The 22919-nt window shown below is 35.1% G+C and overlaps 1 protein-coding gene across 1 annotated transcript; it reads right to left on the bottom strand.

Moving 5' to 3' along the window:
• Positions 1 to 76: 76 nt before the first annotated feature.
• LOC123698086 (ATPase family AAA domain-containing protein 2-like) lies at positions 77 to 22911 on the bottom strand. Its single transcript, XM_045644680.1, has 27 exons — positions 22561 to 22911; positions 22035 to 22113; positions 21498 to 21582; positions 20976 to 21103; positions 20468 to 20640; positions 19955 to 20050; positions 19371 to 19549; positions 18705 to 18781; positions 17874 to 17993; positions 16938 to 17018; positions 16350 to 16443; positions 15559 to 15652; positions 14986 to 15264; positions 14519 to 14655; positions 13903 to 14114; positions 13393 to 13499; positions 12713 to 12885; positions 12204 to 12372; positions 11745 to 11924; positions 6469 to 6625; positions 5925 to 6091; positions 5487 to 5635; positions 3930 to 4114; positions 3534 to 3685; positions 2983 to 3140; positions 1418 to 1491; positions 77 to 1084 (listed from the first exon to the last, which is right to left on the bottom strand). Exons 1-27 carry the CDS (start codon positions 22651 to 22653, stop codon positions 870 to 872), a joined length of 3813 nt encoding a protein of 1270 aa, XP_045500636.1. The 5' UTR covers positions 22654 to 22911; the 3' UTR covers positions 77 to 869.
• Between the last annotated feature and the right edge of the window lie 8 nt (positions 22912 to 22919).

Genomic DNA, 22919 nt, shown 5'->3' with positions numbered 1-22919 from the left:
ATTTTATTTATTAACGGTCTTACTAATAAAATGTTACACACGCTTTGCAATGGATTAGTTATTGCAATAACCTGTCTTGTTTTTATCATTGACGTTTCATGTGAGCAAGAGCAGGACAAAGCTATGGTAGAAAATGGTAGACATTTATCTATTGTTTAACTTTTTATTAGTAAGGCCGTAAAAGTATACTTTTTGCCAATTTTTGAACTGATGTTGAATATCGCTAGCATGCATATAGAGTACAATATTTTACTCAAGTATCACGCTTTAACTATAATTTTTTGAACAAAAGCAATGCGAAATTAAAAATAACCTTAAAACCTAGACATTTCACCATTCTTCTATTTTCTGAGTTATCCATACTTTGTACTATCCATATATTCTATATTCGAATAATTTAAAACGATATTCAACTCACTGTAACTGTGAAAAATCACTGTTACATCCATAACAGTGATTTAACAGTGATTTTTCACAACTTACCGACCTCAATCACCATCATAATAACTTATCAACATTTCTCATATAATAAAACAATTCATATCATTCCGCCAATACATTTTCTTACATTGAGTGTTTCATATTTGAATATAGTAATTTAACCAATCAGCCTGTCTGTCTCTTTCACACTAACATGATGGAATATAAGTGAGAAAGTGACAGAACTATTAGTTAAATTTCATCCTTTAACTAGGTAACTAACATAACATTTTCTATATTTTTTTTTGTTGCTACAAATTAGGTATACATATTTAGACAGTTTTAATTCGTAATAGTCATATCCCATACATAAAACGAGAAACTCAATCATACAAAAAATAAAAAAAAATTTTTTTCACTTTTTCCCTCCAAAAAATAGCATTTTTTTTTCACTTCTTCGCCAGCTGTACATATCTATTCACTATTTGATGCAAGTCCTGCGGCAGTTTGGTTCTATCCCACTTATTGCTGTACGCTTGTATGGCGTCGTTGAGTTGCGAGTACAGATCTATGAGCGCCTCGAGACCTATCGCGCGGAGGGCCTTCGCGTTCTTGTACAGAATGTTATCTAATTCAGTCTTGTTTATTTGCACTTTCTCAGCTTCTGCAAGGAAAGACGACATTTTAAAGATTTTCAAAAAATAAAGTATTTAATCACTACATAGTATAAAACAAAGTCGCTTTCTCTGTCCCTATGTCCCTTTGTATGCTTAAATCTTTAAAACTACGCAATGGATTTTGATGCGGTTTTTTTTAATAATTAGAGTGATTCAAGAGGAAGGTTTTTGTATATAATTTATTAGGTTTTAGACAAAGCGGGCGAAGCCGCGGGCGGTAAGCTAGTATGATATAAAAAAATAGTCTTATTGGCAAGTTTTTTTATAGTTCATGGTTCAAAAATTCATCTCTCTAGATAAGAGCATGATTTAATACATACCTACTGACGTTTCGTGGCCGGAATTCCTTTTCTTTGGCGACGTTTTTGTTATCTTTTCCGTTGATTTGGCAGGACTGCAAAAAAAACATACAATAAAGTTTATTACTTTATTTAAGATAAGTGGATCATGATTTTTCCGAGGACTACTATGTCTATGTCTATGTTATAATTTGCAATCTAGAGATCTAGTATGAGTGAGTGAGAGAATGGGGGTTGTACACAAATGCGGGCGCGAGCGTCATAACCTATTTGAAACTTTTTAATGTAATTGTTGTACAATTTGTCATTTTTACCGACTTCAAAAAAAGGAGGAGGTTATCAATTCGGCCGGTATGTTTTTTTTTTATATATATATAATATGTACACCGATTACTCCGAGGTTTCTGAACCGATTTACGTGATTCTTTTTTTGTTCGATGCGAGATGGTGTCGAATTGGTCCCATAAAAATTTTATTCGGATAGGCCCAGTAGTCTTTATTTTATGAACATTTTTGTCTGTATTTGTAAATGTTGCAAGTGCAAATTTGAAGTCGGTTGTTTTTAACGCAGTTATCCTTAACAATATACACTATTGTTATAACCTTGTGTACTTGTACACGCAGTGGCGTGCATTCCATAAAGAGATAAAGACAATGCCTACCCTACTATTTACCAAACTCTGATCAATATTTAATATCCACAAATGTAATTCACAGCGTCATCATATTTTATTAATTACGCCATGTAGTATGAAACTAAAAATTTCAAATATTCATTTTACTCATTATGTTAAGTACTTTCAATATCAGTTTAAAGATTTTTGATATCTGCAATAGTTACGGAATAAACGCCTTTGCACACTTAACGATTACACCCTGTGTGCCTAGTGCGAGTTTTCATCGAGTACGAAACGTCACTATCGCGTCTGCGTCACAGCGAAATTTGTATGGGGAATCAAAGCTTCCCCATACGTCCGCTAGGGGCGCTGTTCGATTTCCCATACTAATTCGGCTGTGACGCAAACGCGATAGTAACGTTTCGTACTCGATGAAAACTCGCACTAGGCACACTGTACTTATACATATTATCTACATCAATATTATAAAGAGGAAAACTTTGTTTGTTTGTTTGATTGTAATGAATAGGCTCATAAACTAATGGACCAATTTTAAAAATCTTTCACCATTCGAAAGCTACATTATCCACGAGTAATATAGGATAGGTTTTATCCCGGAAATTCCACGGGAACGGGAACTATGCGAGTTTTTCTTTGAAACCGCGGGCGGAGTCGCCGGCGGAAAGCTAGTAAATGATATACCTATATATAAAATTAGCCTTCCACCCGCGGCTTCGCCCGCGCAGTCAAAGAAAAACCCGCATAGTTCCCGTTCCCGTGGGATTTCCGGGATAAAACCTATCTTATGTCCCGGGGTAAAAAGTTGCCTATGTCCTTTCTCGGGTATCAAAATATCTCTATACCAAATTTCATGCAAATTGGTACAGTAGTTAAGGCGTGATTGAGTAACAGACAGACAGACAGAGTTACTTTCGCATTTATAATATTAGTATAGATTGGCAACGGCACCTGTGCAGACGGTTGCAGTGTTGCAGCTCGTCGGTCGGCCGGCGCAGCGGCACGTCGTCGTCGGACGACGCGTCGCCGTTGGGCAGCGGCGTCGATGTGATCGGCTTGTTCTCCTTGCACTCCTCGTCCGTTATAACAGCACTGCTGTCCTTTACACTCTGCAATTAAAGGCGCAAAAAGGTCAAGTACAGCCTATATATTAGTTATGTTTAAAAAATAAGAGTGTGTGTACTTATGTACACGCGTTAGAAGTTATACTTCTTTTGGCGCGATGGAGAAAAATGACGAGAGTTAATTTTTACGATGCGCGCACACCGACACCTAAATTTAACAATATGTAGTTAGTTCTAGGTGGTATGAAAATTGATAACAATGTTCAAGTTGTATATTCTAGTATTTTTTTCCCTATTCCTCAGTACGGCAGTCATGAAGGAAAAAAACAATACAATAACAAACACATTCAAATTATTCTATTAGAGATAGATCACTTAAAAGGAATCATACTAAAATCAAAACTATATTAATGAATAAAATCTTTATTTTAAACTCACCCTCTGTGATGTCCTCTGCCGTTTGACCACCAGTCCTTTAGACCACGCGTTCATCCGCCGCCGCTTCCTCTTAGCGCTGTGATCGCTCTTTTCTCCGTTTTGCGGTGTTCGCATCGACTTGCTGTCGTTTTGTGATGAGTCGAAGCCTTCCGCTGAAAATAAACAAAAGCATTATTAACCTAACAGAAAGTATAATAAGAACAATAACGCTAAAATGCACCCACGCACGCATCAACACGTACACACACAAATACGCAGGCACGCACAAACGTAGGCACGCACATACGCAAGCTCGCACACATGCATACACACACGCACGCATCAACACATACGCAAACACCCACGCATACACGGACGCCCTTCCACACTCACACCTTCACTACTACAACTACTCACGTAAATTCGAAGCCGTATATATAAAATCAGGCAGATCATTATCAGCAGCGCCTTCTTCCTCCCGTTTTCTTGCTATTTGCTGACATTCCAACTCGAAATCACTGTCCATTTCAACATCGATCAGCGCATGCGCATGGTCCCGGAGGGAACACGCCTCGTGACGTATCTGCTTGTCTGATGACGTCCTGGCGTGGGAAATAGGTACTTCACGTGAAGGAATTAATTATATTGAAGAAATATGTATTTATTTAGCCTTGCAATTATTGTATACTATCTGAATAGCCGTTTTCATCAAGCTGCCTGAAAGCTACTTTAATATTCATAACCATACAAACATTACCAAATAAGATTTTAGAAAACAACAAATAAGATGCCTGAATTACAACTTTACATTCGATATCCTACTACGTTCGATTATATTATTTAATTATATCTAATATCGAAAGGGCGTTTATAGCACCGTACTCTGTACTAGACAGATAATATATCTATTATAGCCATCATATAACAATACATATTTCTAAATAATGAATCATTCTCATTGTAATCATGCATCCTATTATCTCAAATTACACTTTATATATTGTATCTCGTATACCAAATTATTATTTTATTTAGTTATAGTAATAGTGTGTTAAAAGCGGTGAATCAATTTACAATACAAATGAAATGAATGAATAAACATCTATAAAGATATCGAAAAAATGTATATACCCTCAATTCTTCTGAGACATGCAAACTACAGTACAAAAGGTTAGAGGAAGTAAATACATAATTATAATGTACATATTACAATATTTACATATCATATACAAGCTTTGTCCATACCTACACACCCCTCTAGCCCTTTGAACGGCACCGGAAAAAATGAAAGAACACAATGTTAATAGATGCAGTGATTGTGCTGTGAAGTTAATACAAAATGTACAATTCATGTGAATAAAATTTGTATAAAAAATTGTTTTTTTTCCGACTCGAAGGATCAATTTTTGAAGTGAAACTTCTTCTGAAATTTTATTATAACATTTTTTCGTTACGCGTGACATTTCTCCGTTACACGCCATCTTTTTCTTATCCCTACCACGCGTGATTCGACGTATTTCTGTAAAGTTGCATAGAGTAAATATTTTTTTAAAAATTAGGTCATAAGAAGTTTTACTTCTTACGTGTGTACGCTAGTACACGCACACAATTTTTCAACTGTTTTCTAAGTATTTTTTTTTTCCTCGAAGGACCAATTATTATGTCATGGGTTTAACTGTTTGTTATTCTTGTTATAATTTATTATGAAGATGTCCTAATCAACAATGAGGGTCCCAATCAATAATAATTAAATGGGACTTGTTTTTTTTTTTTTATTACAAGACATTTTATTCACATGGTTATGGAAAAAAGAAACATCCATTGCTGCAGAGTTACATTTTAGTAAAATATTAAAAAATTGAGAAGAACGAAAACATAGCATTAAGAATAGTGAAGCCTTATTTAACAATCCAGCAACAGAGACAGACACATAGACACAATAGGAAAAAAAATTTGTTAGTATGTTTGTCTCACCTATCAGGGTTATACTCCAATGCGTTTGCGCAAATCAGATCTATGTCGTCTAGGAACTCTTTGGCGCAATTGTATTTATGCATATCCACTTTAGTCATCATAGTCTCGAGATCCATTGGTTGTTTTATGATTTCTAGATAGTCTGTTACCTGAAATTAGTAAAGGAGTAGTTGTAATCACCAAAAATGATTTTTAGAATGATTTGGAGAAAATAATATATGATTGGAATGTATATGCACTAATTTTTGCAAAAAAATTGATCAAAACGTTGTAACGAAGTTTATTGTTGCAAAATAAATTCTATTCTTCTAGTTTGGTACTCAATTTATATACTTATATGTCGGGTTTTATAGTGTATTATTTATGACTCTCAGGTTTTTTTTTTTATTTTAGGCCTAAATATATAATATACCAATTAAGTAAAAACAATATACGCACCTCTTCCAAATCCACAGGCTTAGTGAACTTATAGAACCGTCTATTAGAAGCTAGTTTCCTACAAATGTCCCGGAGGAATATCCTCAATTCGCGCAATTTGTAGTCTTCCTTCCGCTTCCGTCGCGCTATCTCTTCTTCACTCTCTCTTGGTGGGGGAGGGGGCGGTGCTGTTAAAAATGAGATTTTTTTACAACTACCCACACAACTTTCATAAAGGAGAAAGACTATTGTGTGTACCCAATCCAACAGAAACAAAGTTACCAATGCTACAATTTATTTTACTAGAAAAGGCTTATTACTTAGTTTTGAAAGTTTTTGTATTGGTTCAACCTAAACTTATGGTAGCCACTGATAATATTAGAATTAAATCAAAATAAAAAATGTATCAACAAAATACTTATTTTAGAAGCCCTTGTGTTAAAATACATAATTTAATATTTACCACAGGTTCGGTAAACAGTTTCTACAGAAAAGAGCCGGAAATAAACTTCGTAGTTATTCTTTAAAAATCACATAAGAAAAGATAAAAAAATATTAAACTCACCTCTAGGTAACGGAGGCGGGGGTTCATTATTCTCAATGATGGGAGGTTCGAGGGGAGTTTCCGTTAAAATTGGCTTCAGGAAGTTGATCACCTCCGTGGCATTGGGTTCTCTTACTCGGTATATGCAGTCTTTGTAGTCGGGGAATATTTCGCGGAGCTGTAATAAATGTTACAATGTAGAAAATATACATAATAATGTTAAACAGATAACAATATAATGATTGGAAGAATTGAATAGCAAGTTTGTTTTTAGCAGGTAGCGAAATAAATGGTTTGTATAATTTAGCAAAATGTTAAGGTGGATGTTCCGACCGTCCCTCCATACATTTTTGATTACCTCTAAACACTTAACACAGACACTATTTCTTTAAAACTAATCATTTTATCACTTCTCTATAATGAAATGTGTGCGCGTTCGACCTTTTTAATCAATAATTTACAATATTTACTTAGAAAAACAACAGTAAAATACCGGAAAAATTTGACACTTCTACAGTAGTGTGCGTGACTTTTGCCAAGCGAAACACGACATAAAGCACGACATCTAGCGCATAGACTATATACTTATTACAGATCTAGCGCGTCAATGTCTAAACGAAAGGCGATGTTTAGACATAAGACGCGCTAGATGTCGTGCATTCGCGTTCGTTATCTTATACATAATGAGCATAATTCTAATAAATCAAAGTTCTGTGTAAAAATTGAGTAATTTCATTTCCAATCGTTCAAAGAAAATAACAATAAAATAAAATAAAACTAATGACCTTAGAAACTATGTTTTTTTTTGTAAACAATTTATTACTCATTATTGTTCGTCCGTCGTAGGTCTGTAAACTGTATTGTACACTGAAGGTAAATGGTACTGTAGGTACTTTAGTTCGGCGTCGTCGTCGGCTTGATATAAATTACATTCTTGATTTCATTGACACGCGCTATGATTTGCGCGCGGAATTTCTTGTGTTGTGAATTTATTTTTGTATGCTATGCATTTTAATTGATTCAAATTGCAATGTTTCTCTAGTATGCATTTGAGACTATATTGTAAATTGTAATAATTGATCGTGGGTATAGTAATTAATTATTCTAATAACGCAATTAGTAATATATGTATTTTCGGTGGGATTCAAAACAAAAAATTGGCCCGTGATTTTTATGAAATTTCACCACATTGCAAATCACATCAATCATAGTTCATACACATGTATGACGAAAGTGATTAGTATTGTGGCTAACATTGACTCATCAGTTCATCACTGAAACCAGTGATAAATCAGTACCTATATCTTATTGTGTTTGAATATTTTTAAACAATGATATAAGTATACAATTATTATAAATCGGTAAACTATCAAAGTAATCACAAACTTGCAAACATTGGTAAAATGTCCAGTAGTTTATGAGCCTATTCATTACAATCAAACAAACAAACAAAGTTTTCCTCTTTATAATATTAGTGTAGACAAACACTATGAATACGATCACGAATGCAAATTCGGGGATTTTCTAATTATTGCTAAATAATAATTGAATTCGTTTTGAAATACTCTATAATTTTTAGTGTATAAATATTAAATAGACATTTATAATGTGGTGCTCATTTTTTTTGTACTGCTAACGCTATTGTAGGTACCTATTTTCGTTGTTTTATTTCAAGTGAACACGGCCATACAATTTTGTCACGAGCCGCCTATGATTGTAGGTACTTTTGTTAGGCTCCTTCGTCGTCCGCGTCGCGTCGGCTCGAAAGTTCTTGATTTCATTGTCACGCGCTATGATTTGCGCGCGGATTTTCTTGTGTTGTGAATTTATTTTTGTATTATTATTATTTTTTATTTTTTTTTTTTTATTTTATTGATTCAAATAAAATATTTCACTAGTATGCATTTGAGACTATATTGTATTATGTATAATTTATCGTAGGTATAGTTATTCTTATAACGCAGTTATATTTTCGGTGGGACAATTTGACCCGTGATTTTTCTGAAATATCACCACGTTGCAAATCACATCAATCATACACACGTATGACGAAAGTATAGTGGCTAACATTGACTCATCAGTTCATCACTGAAACCAGTGATAAATCAGTGTGCCTAGTGCGAGTTTTCATCGAGTACGAAACGTTACTATCGCGTCTGCGTCACAGCGAAATTTGTATGGGGAATCAAAGCTTCCCCATACGTCCGCTAGGGGCGCTGTTCGATTTCCCATACTAATTCGGCTGTGACGCAAACGCGATAGTAACGTTTCGTACTCGATGAAAACTCGCACTAGGCACACAGTATATCATATTTTATTGTGTTTGAATATTTTTTAAACAACGATATATACAATATTATTATAAATCGGTAAACTACCAAAGTACTTCCGAATTTTCAGACAGACAAACAAGTAGTTTGAACACGCAGTTTTCTTATACTAGTAGCAAAAATCAAAAACATAATATTATGTTTACCTACTATATTTTACTAAAAGTCGAGTGCGTCGAAATCGTAAATAATAATATAATGTTTTTCACCTTCCTGGTTATTTTCCCATAGTAAATAGTGTTTTAGGTTTGTTGTTGTAGGTAGGAATAATAATAATTATTCTTACTTGTTGGTTATGAAATGTATATTGAAATAATTTACTTTTACAAATCATTAGTGATATTAGTTTTGAGTGAAAATGCTTGGATCAGCATAATATTATATGGTACTTCAAATACATGTTTTGATAAAAAAACAATAGTGTAATAAAATAAAACTGCGTTTTATTGTAATCAATGTTGACAGTTTTAAATTCCAAAATTATTGATCAATAAAATAGTTTACACCAACAAATATAACTTTTATTTTTATAACCATCGTTCATAATATAAACCGTAGCAGGTGGCGTTTTGAAGTTCTGTCTACTCATACAGAAAAATGGAAAACTTGTTTTTTTTTGTAAACAATTTATTACTCATTATTGTTGTTTGGCTGTGTGATTGGCAATTCGAAGCGTGGTCGTCCGTCGTAGGTACTTTTGTTCGGCGTCGCGTCGTCGCTCGTCCGCGTCGGCTTGATATAAAACATTCTTGATTTCATTGACACGCGCTATGATTTGCGCGCGGAATTTCTTGTGTTGTGAATTTATTTTTGTATGCTATGCATTTTAATTGAATCAAATTGCAATATTTCTCTAGTATGCATTTGAGACTATATTGTAATAATTGATCGTGGGTAGGTATAGTAATTAATTATTCTAATAACGCAATTATATTTTCGGTGGGATTCAAAACAAAAAATTGGCCCGTGATTTTTATGAAATTTCACCACATTGCAAATTATATATTATACAATTACAATTACAATTATTATAAATCGGTAAACTATCAAAGTAATCACAAACTTGCAAAATATGCTTTTCCGAATTTTCAGACAGACACACAATTTTATTAGTTTGTTTTAGCAAAGTAGGTACCTATACCTATACGCTTACGTCGCGCGTCGCGTCGCGTCGTCGAAAACGGTGCGCCCAGAAACAAACATACCTACCTAATTCAGTTACAATCCTTTTTTTGTTCCGTAATATATTGTATTCTAATACGATTTTTTTTATTCGTCGGCCAGTTCTACTAGGTATAAAAAGATAAAATTGAAATATAATTATTGTAGCGACAGCCATATGTTACTATGTTTTCGTAAATATGTTTTTCACCTTCCTGGTTATTTTCACATAATCTTATATATATATAAATGAATCGCAAAATGTGTTGGTAAGCGCATACCTAACTCGAGAACGGCTGAACCGATTTCGATAATTCTTTTTTTATTATATTCCTTGAAGTACGAGGATGGTTCTTATGTAGAGAAAACGTAAACATGTACCACGGGCGAAGCCGGGGCGGACCGCTAGTCTAATATAAAAATGAATCGCAAAATGTGTTGGTAAGCGCATAACTCGAGAACGGCTGAACCGATTTCGATAATTCTTTTTTTATTATATTCCTTGAAGTACGAGGATGGTTCTTACTTCTTATGGAGAGAAAACGTAAACATGTACCACGGGCGAAGCCGGGGCGGACCGCTAGTAAATAATAAAATAATAAATAGTGTATTAGATTTGTTATTGTATCTTGTATACCTACGAATAATTATTCTTACGTCTTGTTGGGAAATGTTCAAATACCTACCTATTGAAATAATTTACTGTTACAAATCATTAGTGTTATTAGGTAGTTTTGAGTGAATAGGCATGGATCAGAAATTCAGAATATAATATGCTACTAACTACTCAAATACATACACGCCAAACTTGTTTTACATTCACGCCATCTAGAGTTCAATCTTTATTATTTTTGTATACGTCTGTGTGTGTAAACGACCCTGTATGCAATGACAGATGTTAAAACGCATGGTTTTACCGAATTGGGTGGATTTTAAGGCAATGATATGACATATTTAAATAAAATATAATATTCAGTAATCGCCATGACTATTCCTACGACCTTAATCTTTTCCAATTACGCAAAAACTCAAATAAACTAGAAATGTAGAATTCAGCGCCATCTAGCGGGACATTGGCTGGGAACAGATCGTAGCAATCACCTTAATACAGTTTGTCGGGCCTTGAGCGCCGAATCGAGAAATTCAGTAACGAAAAAACCTCACGCTCCCCACTCAGACGGGCGGAGGTGTGGCTTGAAGGCATAGCATGCAATAGCTTTACCGCGGCAGTCCCCGAGTGACACACGTCGTTTTTTTTTTACAATTGCACCCTGCACTGGCCCATGTAGAGCCTCCCACACTGCACTCTACATACACACACTCTATATAGAGTACACTGACCTCATCGGGCACTTCACACGGGGCAGTGGCTAGTAGCAAAGTGCGTGGGCCGGCTGCTCTAGCTTTCCATAACTGCATCAGTAGAGCAGCGCCGGGACCACGTAGAGCCTCCCATACAGCACTCTACATACACACACTCTTTATAAAGTACACTGACCTCATCGGGCACTTCACACGGGGCGGTGGCTAGTAGCAAAGTGCGTGGGCCGGCTGCTCTAGCTTTCCATAACTGCATTAATAGAGCAGCACCGGGACCACGTAGAGCTTCCCACACTGCACTCTACATACACACACTCTTTATAGAGTACACTGACCTCATCGGGCACTTCACACGGGGCAGTGGCTAGTAGCAAAGTGCGTGGGCCGGCTGCTCTAGCTCGCCAAAACTGCATCAGTAGAGCAGCACCACGTAGAGCCTCCCATACAGCACTCTACATACACACACTCTATATAGAGTACACTGACCTCATCGGGCACTTCACACGGGGCAGTGGCTAGTAGCAAAGTGCGTGGGCCGGCTGCTCTAGCTTTCCATAACTGCATCAGTAGAGCAGCGCCGGGACCACGTAGAGCCTCCCATACTGCGGTCACACCACGTAAGTATAGAACGCACCCGCGGTCTGCCCGACGGCACTCGGAGAACAACTGTCGAATAAATTACATGATATAATGTTAATTTTAATATTAATTTTATTGCATGCTACATTAAAATGCCGATAAATATTCGAAACATTTTTTAATTGAATTTGATTATAAAAATGAATGATCTCTCAATTTCGTTTTTGAGAATGTATTTCTTAAAAATAAGATTTTCCAAGTGCCCAATAATTTTTTAAGTTAATTTTTAGTTTTATCATTCAAATACAATAATTTTTATTTTTATATCATTCAAATACTGGCAAATAAGAAGTTTAAGTTGCTTACCGATATAAGTGCCTGCTCCTGAGTAAAAGCGAGGGCTGAATGCAACGTGGCCATGCTAAGTTCCTTCACCGTGAAGTTCTCGAGCTCCGCGAGTAACGCCGGGGCCAAGTGTGTGTCTGCACACTCGCCGGTTATCAATAACACGGGGGGAGACGCTGTTTCTTTTATGCTGGAAATATGGACATTTAAGTTAATGGAATTCTAGATACATAAGTAGTTGAGCACAGTTCATAAACAAAATTATGCCATTGCAATACATAAGATTCAATGTCAATTTGACAATTGAAGTTAATCTTATTACACTATCGTGTGGTGATAAGAAATCGGACATATTGTGAGCGCTTTAATGCTGTCCTGCGCGGCAACCTCGCATCAATAATTGGCTGCGAGTGTTCAACATCGTAGCGAGGCGGCAACCGCGCACACGGCGACCAAAAATCAGCAGAGCTACGGTCACAATAACCCATTGAACAATAGCTCAGTGAGCCGGCAACGTCGCGCACATGTACCTGCTGGCGCTGAGCAGCGTGGCCGGCAGCGACGCGGCAACCGCGCGCACCTGCGCGGCGAGCAGCGGCCGGCAGAAGTGCGGCAACCTCTGCGCGGCCGCCGGCGCAGCGCGGGCACCCGCCGCTACTAGACCCTCCATCGCTGTTTCCAAGTCCGCTTGCGTTACTTCCACCTGCGGAATAATATTGTAAAAGTTAAATAATTACACAAATAAACGTTCTCACATCAATTTTTTGTTTCATTTTTCTTTTCACAATTATTCAATTGTATTGCATAATGATACAACTAAATATAAATTACGTAATATTTTTATTTTTAAGAGATACACAAGGCAAGTTACGGCCCTGCCTTCATACGTAACTACTGAATACGCCGTTCGCACGGAAATAGAATGTGGGTGCGATTTCCCTGAATTAGTTTACGTCTTTATAATTATTAAAATGTATAGATTCATTCTTTAACTCCGGTCTGCATTGTGCAGACACGGGTATAAAAGTTTCATTTTAGCTATTAAAAGAAGTTTTTAGTACATCTGAGTTTTCTTTTGGGGCCTCCGGCTGCGGGAAATGTAATTGGCATAAAATTATTGTATAGATTCACAAATGATAACACTTAATAAGGCATTTTTATAAACACAATAAACGAAGTAACATTATTTTACAATTCAATGTTTACTCACATTTCTCGGGTCGATCATAAGTGCGTGTTCACTCTCATAGACTTGTGGATAGACTCGTCTTAACGCTTTAAGTACAGCTTCTGAACATAACGCTTTCAAATCCGATCCTAAAAAGAAAAAAAATAACTAATTATTTAAAAAAATGAAAATTGTCTACAAGTTCTAGTTTACAATATACTTAAAATTTTTATTTTTTACACAAATTTGATGAACCAAAACATAATACATGTTAAATACAATTTCAAATTAATCACTTAATTTATTCCTGCAATGAACTGTACTAATAACTAGACTAATAACTAGACTAAACTTTTCTCACCAACTTCCGAACGATTCCTTAACCCTGTAACTCACCTCCATAACCACTGCTAACATCGGCTATATAGTTCAGTGTATCTTCGCTAGGTCGTGGAGTCCAGTCCTTAGTGTATATATTCAGTAAATCTCGTCTTGCAGCAGCAATTTTTGATAACTAGACTTAACTAACATACCTATAACTTTACGACTCACCTCCATAACCGCTGCTAACATCGGCTATATAGTTCAGTGTATCTTCGCTAGGTCGTGGAGTCCAGTCCTTAGTGTATATATCCAGTATATCTCGTCTAGCAGCCGCGTTCGGTGGAGGGAAGTGCAGTTCTCTATCGAACCTGCCAGCTCTACGGAGTGCTGGGTCCACTGCGTCCAGACGGTTCGTGGCTCCAATAACTACCACTTCGCCTCTGTAATACATTGATTATGTTAGGAGGATTTAATTTTAATTATTTTATTTTGCTGAAATAAAGTCTTAATTTTTTTAAGCACTTAAACAAACGAAAAATATCTTACATGGCATAAGAATACAAAAAAAGAAAGCAAAGAAAATCCACCCCTAAGACTGCTATGCAGTATGCAACCTTCCATTTAGACTGACAGACACTTTAAACATAAATGTATATGTAGTGTTATAGGAATATAAAAGCTACAAGTACAAGCATGGGATAAATAATTTGTATCCCCACATTTGTGTATTTAAAAAATCCTGCGATTTTAAGTTGTAACGAATTTCAATCATTTTTTTCTAATTCCATATTATTTATTAAATTATATAGATTTAACATTCAAACGATTATAAAACATGTCTCACCTCTCACAAACGCCATCCATTTCGGCCAAGAGCGTGCCGACCACACTAGTATGCACTTGCTCCTGCCGCACGCTGCGCACCGGCGCGAGCGCATCTATCTCGTCGAAGAATATTATGGACGGCTTCATTTTGTTCGCCTGGGGAAAAATTGTGGCTATTTATGGGTACAAAAAACGGGAAGATTGAAAAAGAATGATGAAATAATGAAAAAGCACTACATATTACCTGTGTATTGAATGATAATTTGGTTAATATTATTCCTATGTTGTTAAACTTTATTCTGTTCACATATTTTTAAAGATAATAAAACTAAAAATAATATAAATACTTTTCTTGCAAGCAGTTGGTAAAAAAATTATTATGTATCAAATAAAAAAAAAAGCATTTAATTGCAAATTATAGACAAAAATGTAATACACATTGAATTAATCAACCTGAAACAATTTTTTTAATAAATCACACAATACCTGTTGAAAAAGCAGCTTCAAGTGCCGCTCACTTTCCCCGACCCACTTCTTCAAGCAGTCTGCCCCCTTTCTCATAAAGAAGGCCACTTTTCTGCCCCCAACCAAACTGCATTCGTTAGCCAAAGCTCTGGCCAATAACGTCTTCCCAGTTCCCGGAGGTCCGTGGAACAAAACTCCCTTCGCTGGTCGAGTTTTGAACTTTTGAAAGAGTTCTGGATACATGAGGGGAAATAGAACCATTTCGCGGAGACACTTTATGTGCTCTTCTAGACCTCCCACCTGAAAGTTCACGATTATATTGTAGTTTTAGAAGACATAAATGATCAAGCTTAACCTATAGTTGCAAAAAACATTCCTTTTTATTTGTGTAATAACAACATTATTGTGTAAAACATAATATCACGAATCTATATAGATCTAAGTAGTTTTATAATGTGACTTTTTTGCACTTTACACTTTGAAGACACAATGTTTTTTCTTGTAAAAAATTGTTTAATATCCAGTACATACATTTATATCATCATTTGATAGTTTATTGTTGTTAAAAATATCAGAAATATTAGCAAATATTACCGATGAAAAGCGCACACTGCCATCTACTTCTATTGGTTGTATATCGCGCAGTGCTCTGTCAGTCTTCTTATCGTCAGTTGATCTCGACTTTTGTCTAAAATAATAATACATTTCAAAGAATCGATTGAATATTACATGCGACTTTCAAGTCAAAAAATAAATATCTTCTGTTTTCTTAAAACACAGTAGCAAACAATTAAAGATTGAAACACACTCAATAATCACTACATAGTATAAAACAAAGTCGCTTTCTCTGTCCCTATGTCCCTTTGTATGCTTAAATCTTTAAAACTACGCAACGGATTTTGATGCGGTTTTTTAAATAGATAGAGTGATTCAAGAGGAAGGTTTTAGTATATGATTTATTAGGTTTTAGACAAAGCGGGCGAAGCCGCGGGCGGTAAGCTAGTTGTAACAATAAAATAAAATCGCATGTAAAATCCATTCTGTTTATAATCATGTTATTACACTTTTATTTTACATTATACACATCAAAAATATTGTGTCAATTTTTTTTCTAGTTTATTGTAAAAAAAATTAGCATCGTAATCCATACTAATATTATAAATGCGAAAGTAACTCTGTCTGTCTGTCTGTTACTCAATCACGCCTTAACTACTGAACCAATTTGCATGAAATTTGATATAGAGATATTTTGATACCCGAGAAAGGACATAGGATAGGTTTTATCCCGGAAATCCCACGGGAACGGGAACTATGCGGGTTTTTCTTTGACTGCGCGGGCGATGCCGCGGGTGGAAAGCTAGTATATTATAATAAATGATTCTTACCTCCCCTTAGTCTTATTCTTCATGGAAACATTGAGATCCTCTTCGGTATCCGAACTCGTACTACTGCTACTGCTTCCACTTGATGGAGATTGAGCTGAAATTTGTTGACTCATATAACTAATATTCGAAAAAAAAACCTACAAAAATACTTTGTCTTTCTTTATATCAATAACTATGCGAAATAGTAAATCGAAATGTATTACTTCGATCCCAAGCTAAGGGAAAAAGTCTTAGATTTTATAATATTGGAACATAATTTAAATTTGATTGGATATTACTACTGAAAACAATATTTGAAACACGCAATACATAATTCTATACTACCTTGCAATTATACTAATGTTAGGTGTTATTGCAACTAAAAAATATGAATTTGAAATTGAAAATATGTAAGAAAAGATGTCTGACGTACAATTTATTCTGAGATGTGATGAAAATATCGTAAAATAAGTACCGAAAAATGAACTAATGAATTTCTATGTTTTGATGAAATAATACCAAAAACAAAAGAAAGATCGCAGCCAAAACTTCTATATGGGTTACATACCAATTTTAGATAACTAAAATGAACTGAGGTGTACTACTTACATCGAATCGTTTTCCTACGTAATAATTTTGGTTTTCGTTCTCTTAAACTATATGGTTTCTTCCTAATCGTAAATGTGTTACCTGAAATCAATATAAATCACGTAAATATAAAATTATATCTATGTTCTTCTGTCTAAAAAAACGCGTATAAAACTTATTTTGATTTGATGACTATGATGATGATGATGATGATGGATCCCATTTTGATTTAATAATTTTAAACCTAAATCCTGCACCTAGATTTAAAAAAAAATATACTGAGATGTTTAAGCGAGCTAGGGTATAGATGTTTAAGTCACAAAAAAAATCCAATGAAAAGTCCACAAAACATCGCCCCCGTTTCTGCGGACACTTTAAAATTACACTTTCACCAACACTATGACCTATAACACTACAGAAAAAACTAAAATATCTCGATGTGACTAAACTAAAAATAAAAAATCTTGATGTAAACCTCGTCTGCGCGTCCGTCTTGGTGCGTACTGCACGAAGTGCAGTTTGCGGCGCGCGTGCGCAAACAATAAAAAAATACGCTTTTAAAAATCGGAAAAAAATACTCCAAATTTTTCGCACGTCTACTGGACTCTAAAAATACAATTTAACCAGCACCTACTACACGTATAAAATATCTCCATAGATAGTGAACCTCGTCCGCGCATCTGCACGAAGGCCAGCTTGGCGACGCGCGTACGGTTCGAGCGACGCTGCCGGAGCATTATCTCACTACACTCGATTAAACACAATTAAAAAAATATAATCTCAAGCCCTCACACTCAATCACATCAACGCTACATCAAATAAAAACAGCATAAAATGTAAAAAAAAATACGGAAAAAAATCCTCAAAATTTTTCGCACGCCTGGTGAACACTTTAAAAATACACTTTCACCAACACCTAACCACGACACTTAAAAAATATCTCCATAGATAGTGCACCTCGTCCGCGCGTCTGTCGTGGCGCGATCTGCACGAAGGCCGGCTTGGCAGCGCGCGTGCGGTTCGAACGACGAGGCCGTAGTGTTATCTCGCTGCATTCTGATGATGATGATTCGGATGCTGTGGATAAAATATATTTAATTCAAATAATTGTTAATAAATATTAAACAAGTATCAAATAATTGTATCCGGCTTAATCCATTGAGCCCCGAGCGGCCCGATCGGTCCACGACACAATAGATTTTCTATTGTGTCTGTGATTCCGGAGCCCGAGTTATTAAAAATAAATAATTGATAATCGTTATTGACGCATTTTATCGCATAATTTCACTAGCTCTTACTAACAGCGTTGTACACGTGGCCAAAGGAAATTTCAATTATAGAAACTCCCGTGTTACATGTGCTGAAAGACTACTTGAAGTCTTCAAGCTAATCTCTAGGTGTAATGATATAAATTATGATTGAATATTTGCTGAACACAAGTTGCTGTCCAACTATCAATTTTTGCTTACCAATTACATATTTCTGCTCACAAATCTACACTAATATTATAAAGAGGAAAGCTTTGTTTGTTTGTTTAATTGTAATGAATAGGCTTATAAACTACTGGACCGATTTTAAAAATTCTTTCACCATTCGAAAGCTACATTATCCACGAGTAACATAGGCTAGGTTTTATCCCGGAAATCCCACGGGAACGGGAACTATGCGGGTTTTTCTTTGAAAACGCGGGCGAAGCCGCAGGCGGAAAGCTAGTATACGAATAATTTGCTAACCGATTAAATAACACCCATTTTTTTTTAACTTAAAAAAATTTTTCGTTGATCTCACCTGACTCCTGGTGGCTATCTTCTTTTTTCTGTCGTCTTCTGCCTCTACCACGTGTACTTCGAACCGGTCTCTGATTGCTTGAACAGAAAAATAATCTAATTTCAATCCCATCACACATTAATCCATAACTTTCAAAAAGTATACTTAAATGAGGCAAAGTTTGCGTTTAACATCCATTTACAGAAACATGCCCTTTTTTCCCATAATAACTTGATCAAAATATCACATTTCTGTTTCGCCCATAGTAAATTGACTTATCTATTGTTATTTTCTGAAATTTTACCCTAGCCACACCACGGACACTCCATACAAAATTATCGTTTTGACAGTCACACTGTAGAGAGTGCAAATGTGTGTGTTAACGCTTTAGGGTTGGCTCATTTGTGACTAGCGTAAAGAAATTCGCGATTTTCTGATGAAATACATCCGTAAACAGCACAATATCTAACAATTTTCTACGAAAATCATAAATCCAAAATAATAAAATTACTCGAAGTCAATTTGATAAATGTTGTCAATCTTCATTGCGTATCGTCCTTACGGAAAAATGCGGACCATCTATAGCGTGATTGTTATGGGGTGAGGTAAGGTGGAGAATGTCCGTTCCGTAACGTTTAGCTACTATTATGTATTCTGTGTCCTAGCATTAAATATAGCACTATCTACCTTTCGCTATCTTCATTATTTTCCTTTTCCTTTTCTTTGTCATCTTTAGTATCTTCCTCTTCCTTGACCTGTGGCTCGCTAGTATCCATCTTCTCGTCTTGTGTCTTTGGCACTTCTGCTGGCTTTTTCTCGATCACTGTCTCATTGTTGTCATTGTCTGAATCGGACTCTGATGCATCCTGTAAATATAGAGCTTAGCTTTTAGAAGGACCTTGATGTTAATTGGTGAAAGAAATCAGGTGCAAATCGACATCAGGTGGATTTTTCGAAAGTACGCTAATCTATACTATAATATTATAAAGCTGAAGTTTGTTTGTTTTAACGCGCTAATCTCAAAAACTACTGGTCCTATATGAAAATTGTTTCGGTGTTAGATAGCCCATTTATCGAGGAAGGCTATAGGCTATATTATATCATCACGCTAGGACCAACCACGGAGCGGAGCACTGCGGGTAAACCCGCGGGGCACAGCTAGTAGCAAAAAATATTTTTGACTGTGACCAATATTATGTGACTTTGAGGAATATTTGTTTCTGAATAAGTGAATTTGGTTCTTGAGCAAATGATAATAAGAAATGTCTTACCTTAATCATTTTAAATCTAGCAGAAGTTCTTCTCTGTCTAGACAATTGTGTATCTTCATCTGTATTTTGTGGAAGGCTGTTTCTGTTTGACTGCTGCTGCAAATTTTAATATATGTATTATGTACTTTATAAAGTTATTCATTATAATGCTACATATCTCAAGTCAAATTAGAAAATTTATAACTGAAGTTATTAAAATAAAGTTGAAGCATCCATACTAATATTATAAATGCGAAAGTAACTCTGTCTGTCTGTCTGTTACTCAATCACGCCTAAACTACTGAACCAATTTTCATGAAATTTGGTATAGAGATATTTTGATACCCGAGAAAGGACATAGGCTACTTTTTATCCCGGGAAAATGACGCAATCCCGGAAATCCCACGGGAACGGGAACTATGCGGATTTTCTTTGACTGTGCGGGCGAAGCCGCGGGTGGAAATCTAGTTTCCTATACTTTTAATCAGGCCCCAAAACATTTTTTTTATTCCAAATTAAAAAAACCATACTTACAATCTTCTTATTATTAACCCTAGCTTCATCACCCGAAGTAAATTCATCCGACGAGCTTGTACCCGGGAATCCATACAGATCTGGGTACCCTTTGACTTTCAACTCATTAGTAATCCAGCTTTCATTGAAGTTGTGATGTAGTAGCTTACGCTTGCGGCAACTGCGCCTTACATCTGTAATGTCTTTTATTGGGTAAATTGGCTATAAAAATGTAACAGAAAATGTTTTAATTAGTTGAAATATTTGGTTAGTGCCTTTAAACAAAATTACATATCATGGTGATAAGCCTGGGAATTTTTTGGTTGATAACAACTTTGCTAAACAATATATTTTTTAAACATTTCAATATTAATAGATATGAAATCATAATCAGGTAATAATTGTGTTCCAGTCCCCAAAACAGGGACTCATAAATTGTAAAAAAAAATTATTACCAATTTTGTACACAAAATGTAATTCATGATTTATTAAAAAAATAAATGTAATTAAGATGATGTAGATAACTTACTCTGCTGTATTGGTTTATCTTCACTATCTTCCATATAATTCTTCCTTGGACCACGGCTCCTACGAATTGTCATGCTCCTATTTGTTGAATCATTGTCATCGGCAAAAAATACTCTCACTTGACGGGATCTATAAATTAAAATAAAATAGTACAAACAAACAAACATAAATTATTTATTGTGCACCACAGAAAAGTACAAATGAGAATAAACAATAACTTAAAGAGCACAACTGCAGGCAGTCTTATCGCTAAAACAACGATCTCTTCCAGACAACCTGGTGGAAAGGAGTCACAGTGTATATTAATAAAAAAGGGCAAGGGGTAAGAATAATAGTAATTAACTTGTCAAACAATTATTACAACGTAAATATTATGTGAAGGTACACTATTTGCATCTAAACCTAAAATGTTTCAATCAATTTACAAATTCATGTATAAACAGCTCAAATACTCCAAGGTATTTAATTTCACATATTGATGAAAATCCTTATTAAAAGTAATATAAAACAATTATCTTCATACCTTCTTGAATATTTTTCTGGCTCTGTATCACTTTCCGGAAACATGATGCGAGGCATCTTGATAGATCTTAATCGGCTCCGATTGTCTAAAAATAAGTATATAGCATATAATAATAAACTTAAATTCCCATATAAAAGTATAACAGTGACAAAAGAAAAAACTCTAAATATTATTATGAACCAAAAAACTTTTCATTATGTATTGTTCATAGAGTACAACCCATCAATACTGTATTCTTCACTAGCACTTAACCACCAATGTTAATGGTTCTGATGTTAAAAATTTTTAAACCATGAATAAAAATACCTATAAACATTATGAATTGTTTTTTAGTTTATATCTTGCAATAGCAAGTGCAAGACAATTGTAGTGCAAAGGTATAGAATGTAGTTTCTAGTAATAATCATCATAAACTCTCTTAAAATCTTAATTTATGTTGTTCCAGTATGGAATATACATATATGTATATAAAAACTTCTCTCAAATTGATGCTTTTTATCATAAAAGTATAAAGAAACATTGAGTATTTTAACTTACATCTTGTTGGCCAGCGCTGTATTTTTCTTTTAACTTTAAACTGGCTACTTCTCAATTCTCTTTGAGACCAATTGGAGGCCTGTAATTGTTATAGAATGTTATTAAACATTACCCTTAAAATATAACTATTGTAAAAATACAATGAATACATAAAACTACATCAAAATGGAAATAGCAGCAATAAAATATACTGAAGGGTGCTAAGGTTGAGGAAAACTATTTTTACTTCATGCTGCAACAGTCAACAACATTTAAGTTATGTAAAACATCTGACAGCAAATAGCAAGTCATACAATTGTATTAAACACCTTTAGTATCAAATACTAACAATGAAGCAAAACTTCATATAAGACAAAACCTGTTTTATCTTGCATTGGAAACGACAAAGCTCATGCAACGTCGTGCATAACAAAAGTACCTATTGAAGGAAATGAGGACAGGAAGTAGTCATAAAAAAGGCATTTCGTAATAAGCAAAGATGCAAATCCCATGCATTAAGATCCTTGCATCGCTGGGTATTCATCACCTTTTCGTCAGAAACACTCCCAGCTTCATTCGGTGAGTAATTTCCATCGTCAACGTCCCCATTCTCTCCGTTACTACGTCTGGTTTTCACCATTGCAAAACGCGATATTTGCACGAAATATCACTATATAGTGACACTTGACTTTTACCTAGTTCTCAATAATGTGTACAAGAGCTCTATACAATTACAACAAGTTATAATCAATCACTGAATAGAGACTAACACGACAAAGATTGCACGTTATCTTCCGCACATGTCGTTAGGCAGCGCCATGTTCAATGAGTAACTAGAATCTGAGTTCACAATGAAAAGTCAAAAATATATTACTATATTTGAATAAGTATCACAACATCGCTTAC

The sequence above is a fragment of the Colias croceus genome, chromosome 15 (assembly GCF_905220415.1).
Source record: "Colias croceus chromosome 15, ilColCroc2.1".
Classification (NCBI taxonomy): Eukaryota; Metazoa; Arthropoda; class Insecta; order Lepidoptera; family Pieridae; genus Colias; species Colias croceus.
Note: the sequence above shows the minus strand (reverse complement) of the source record. Positions and strands in the feature narration are given on the sequence as shown.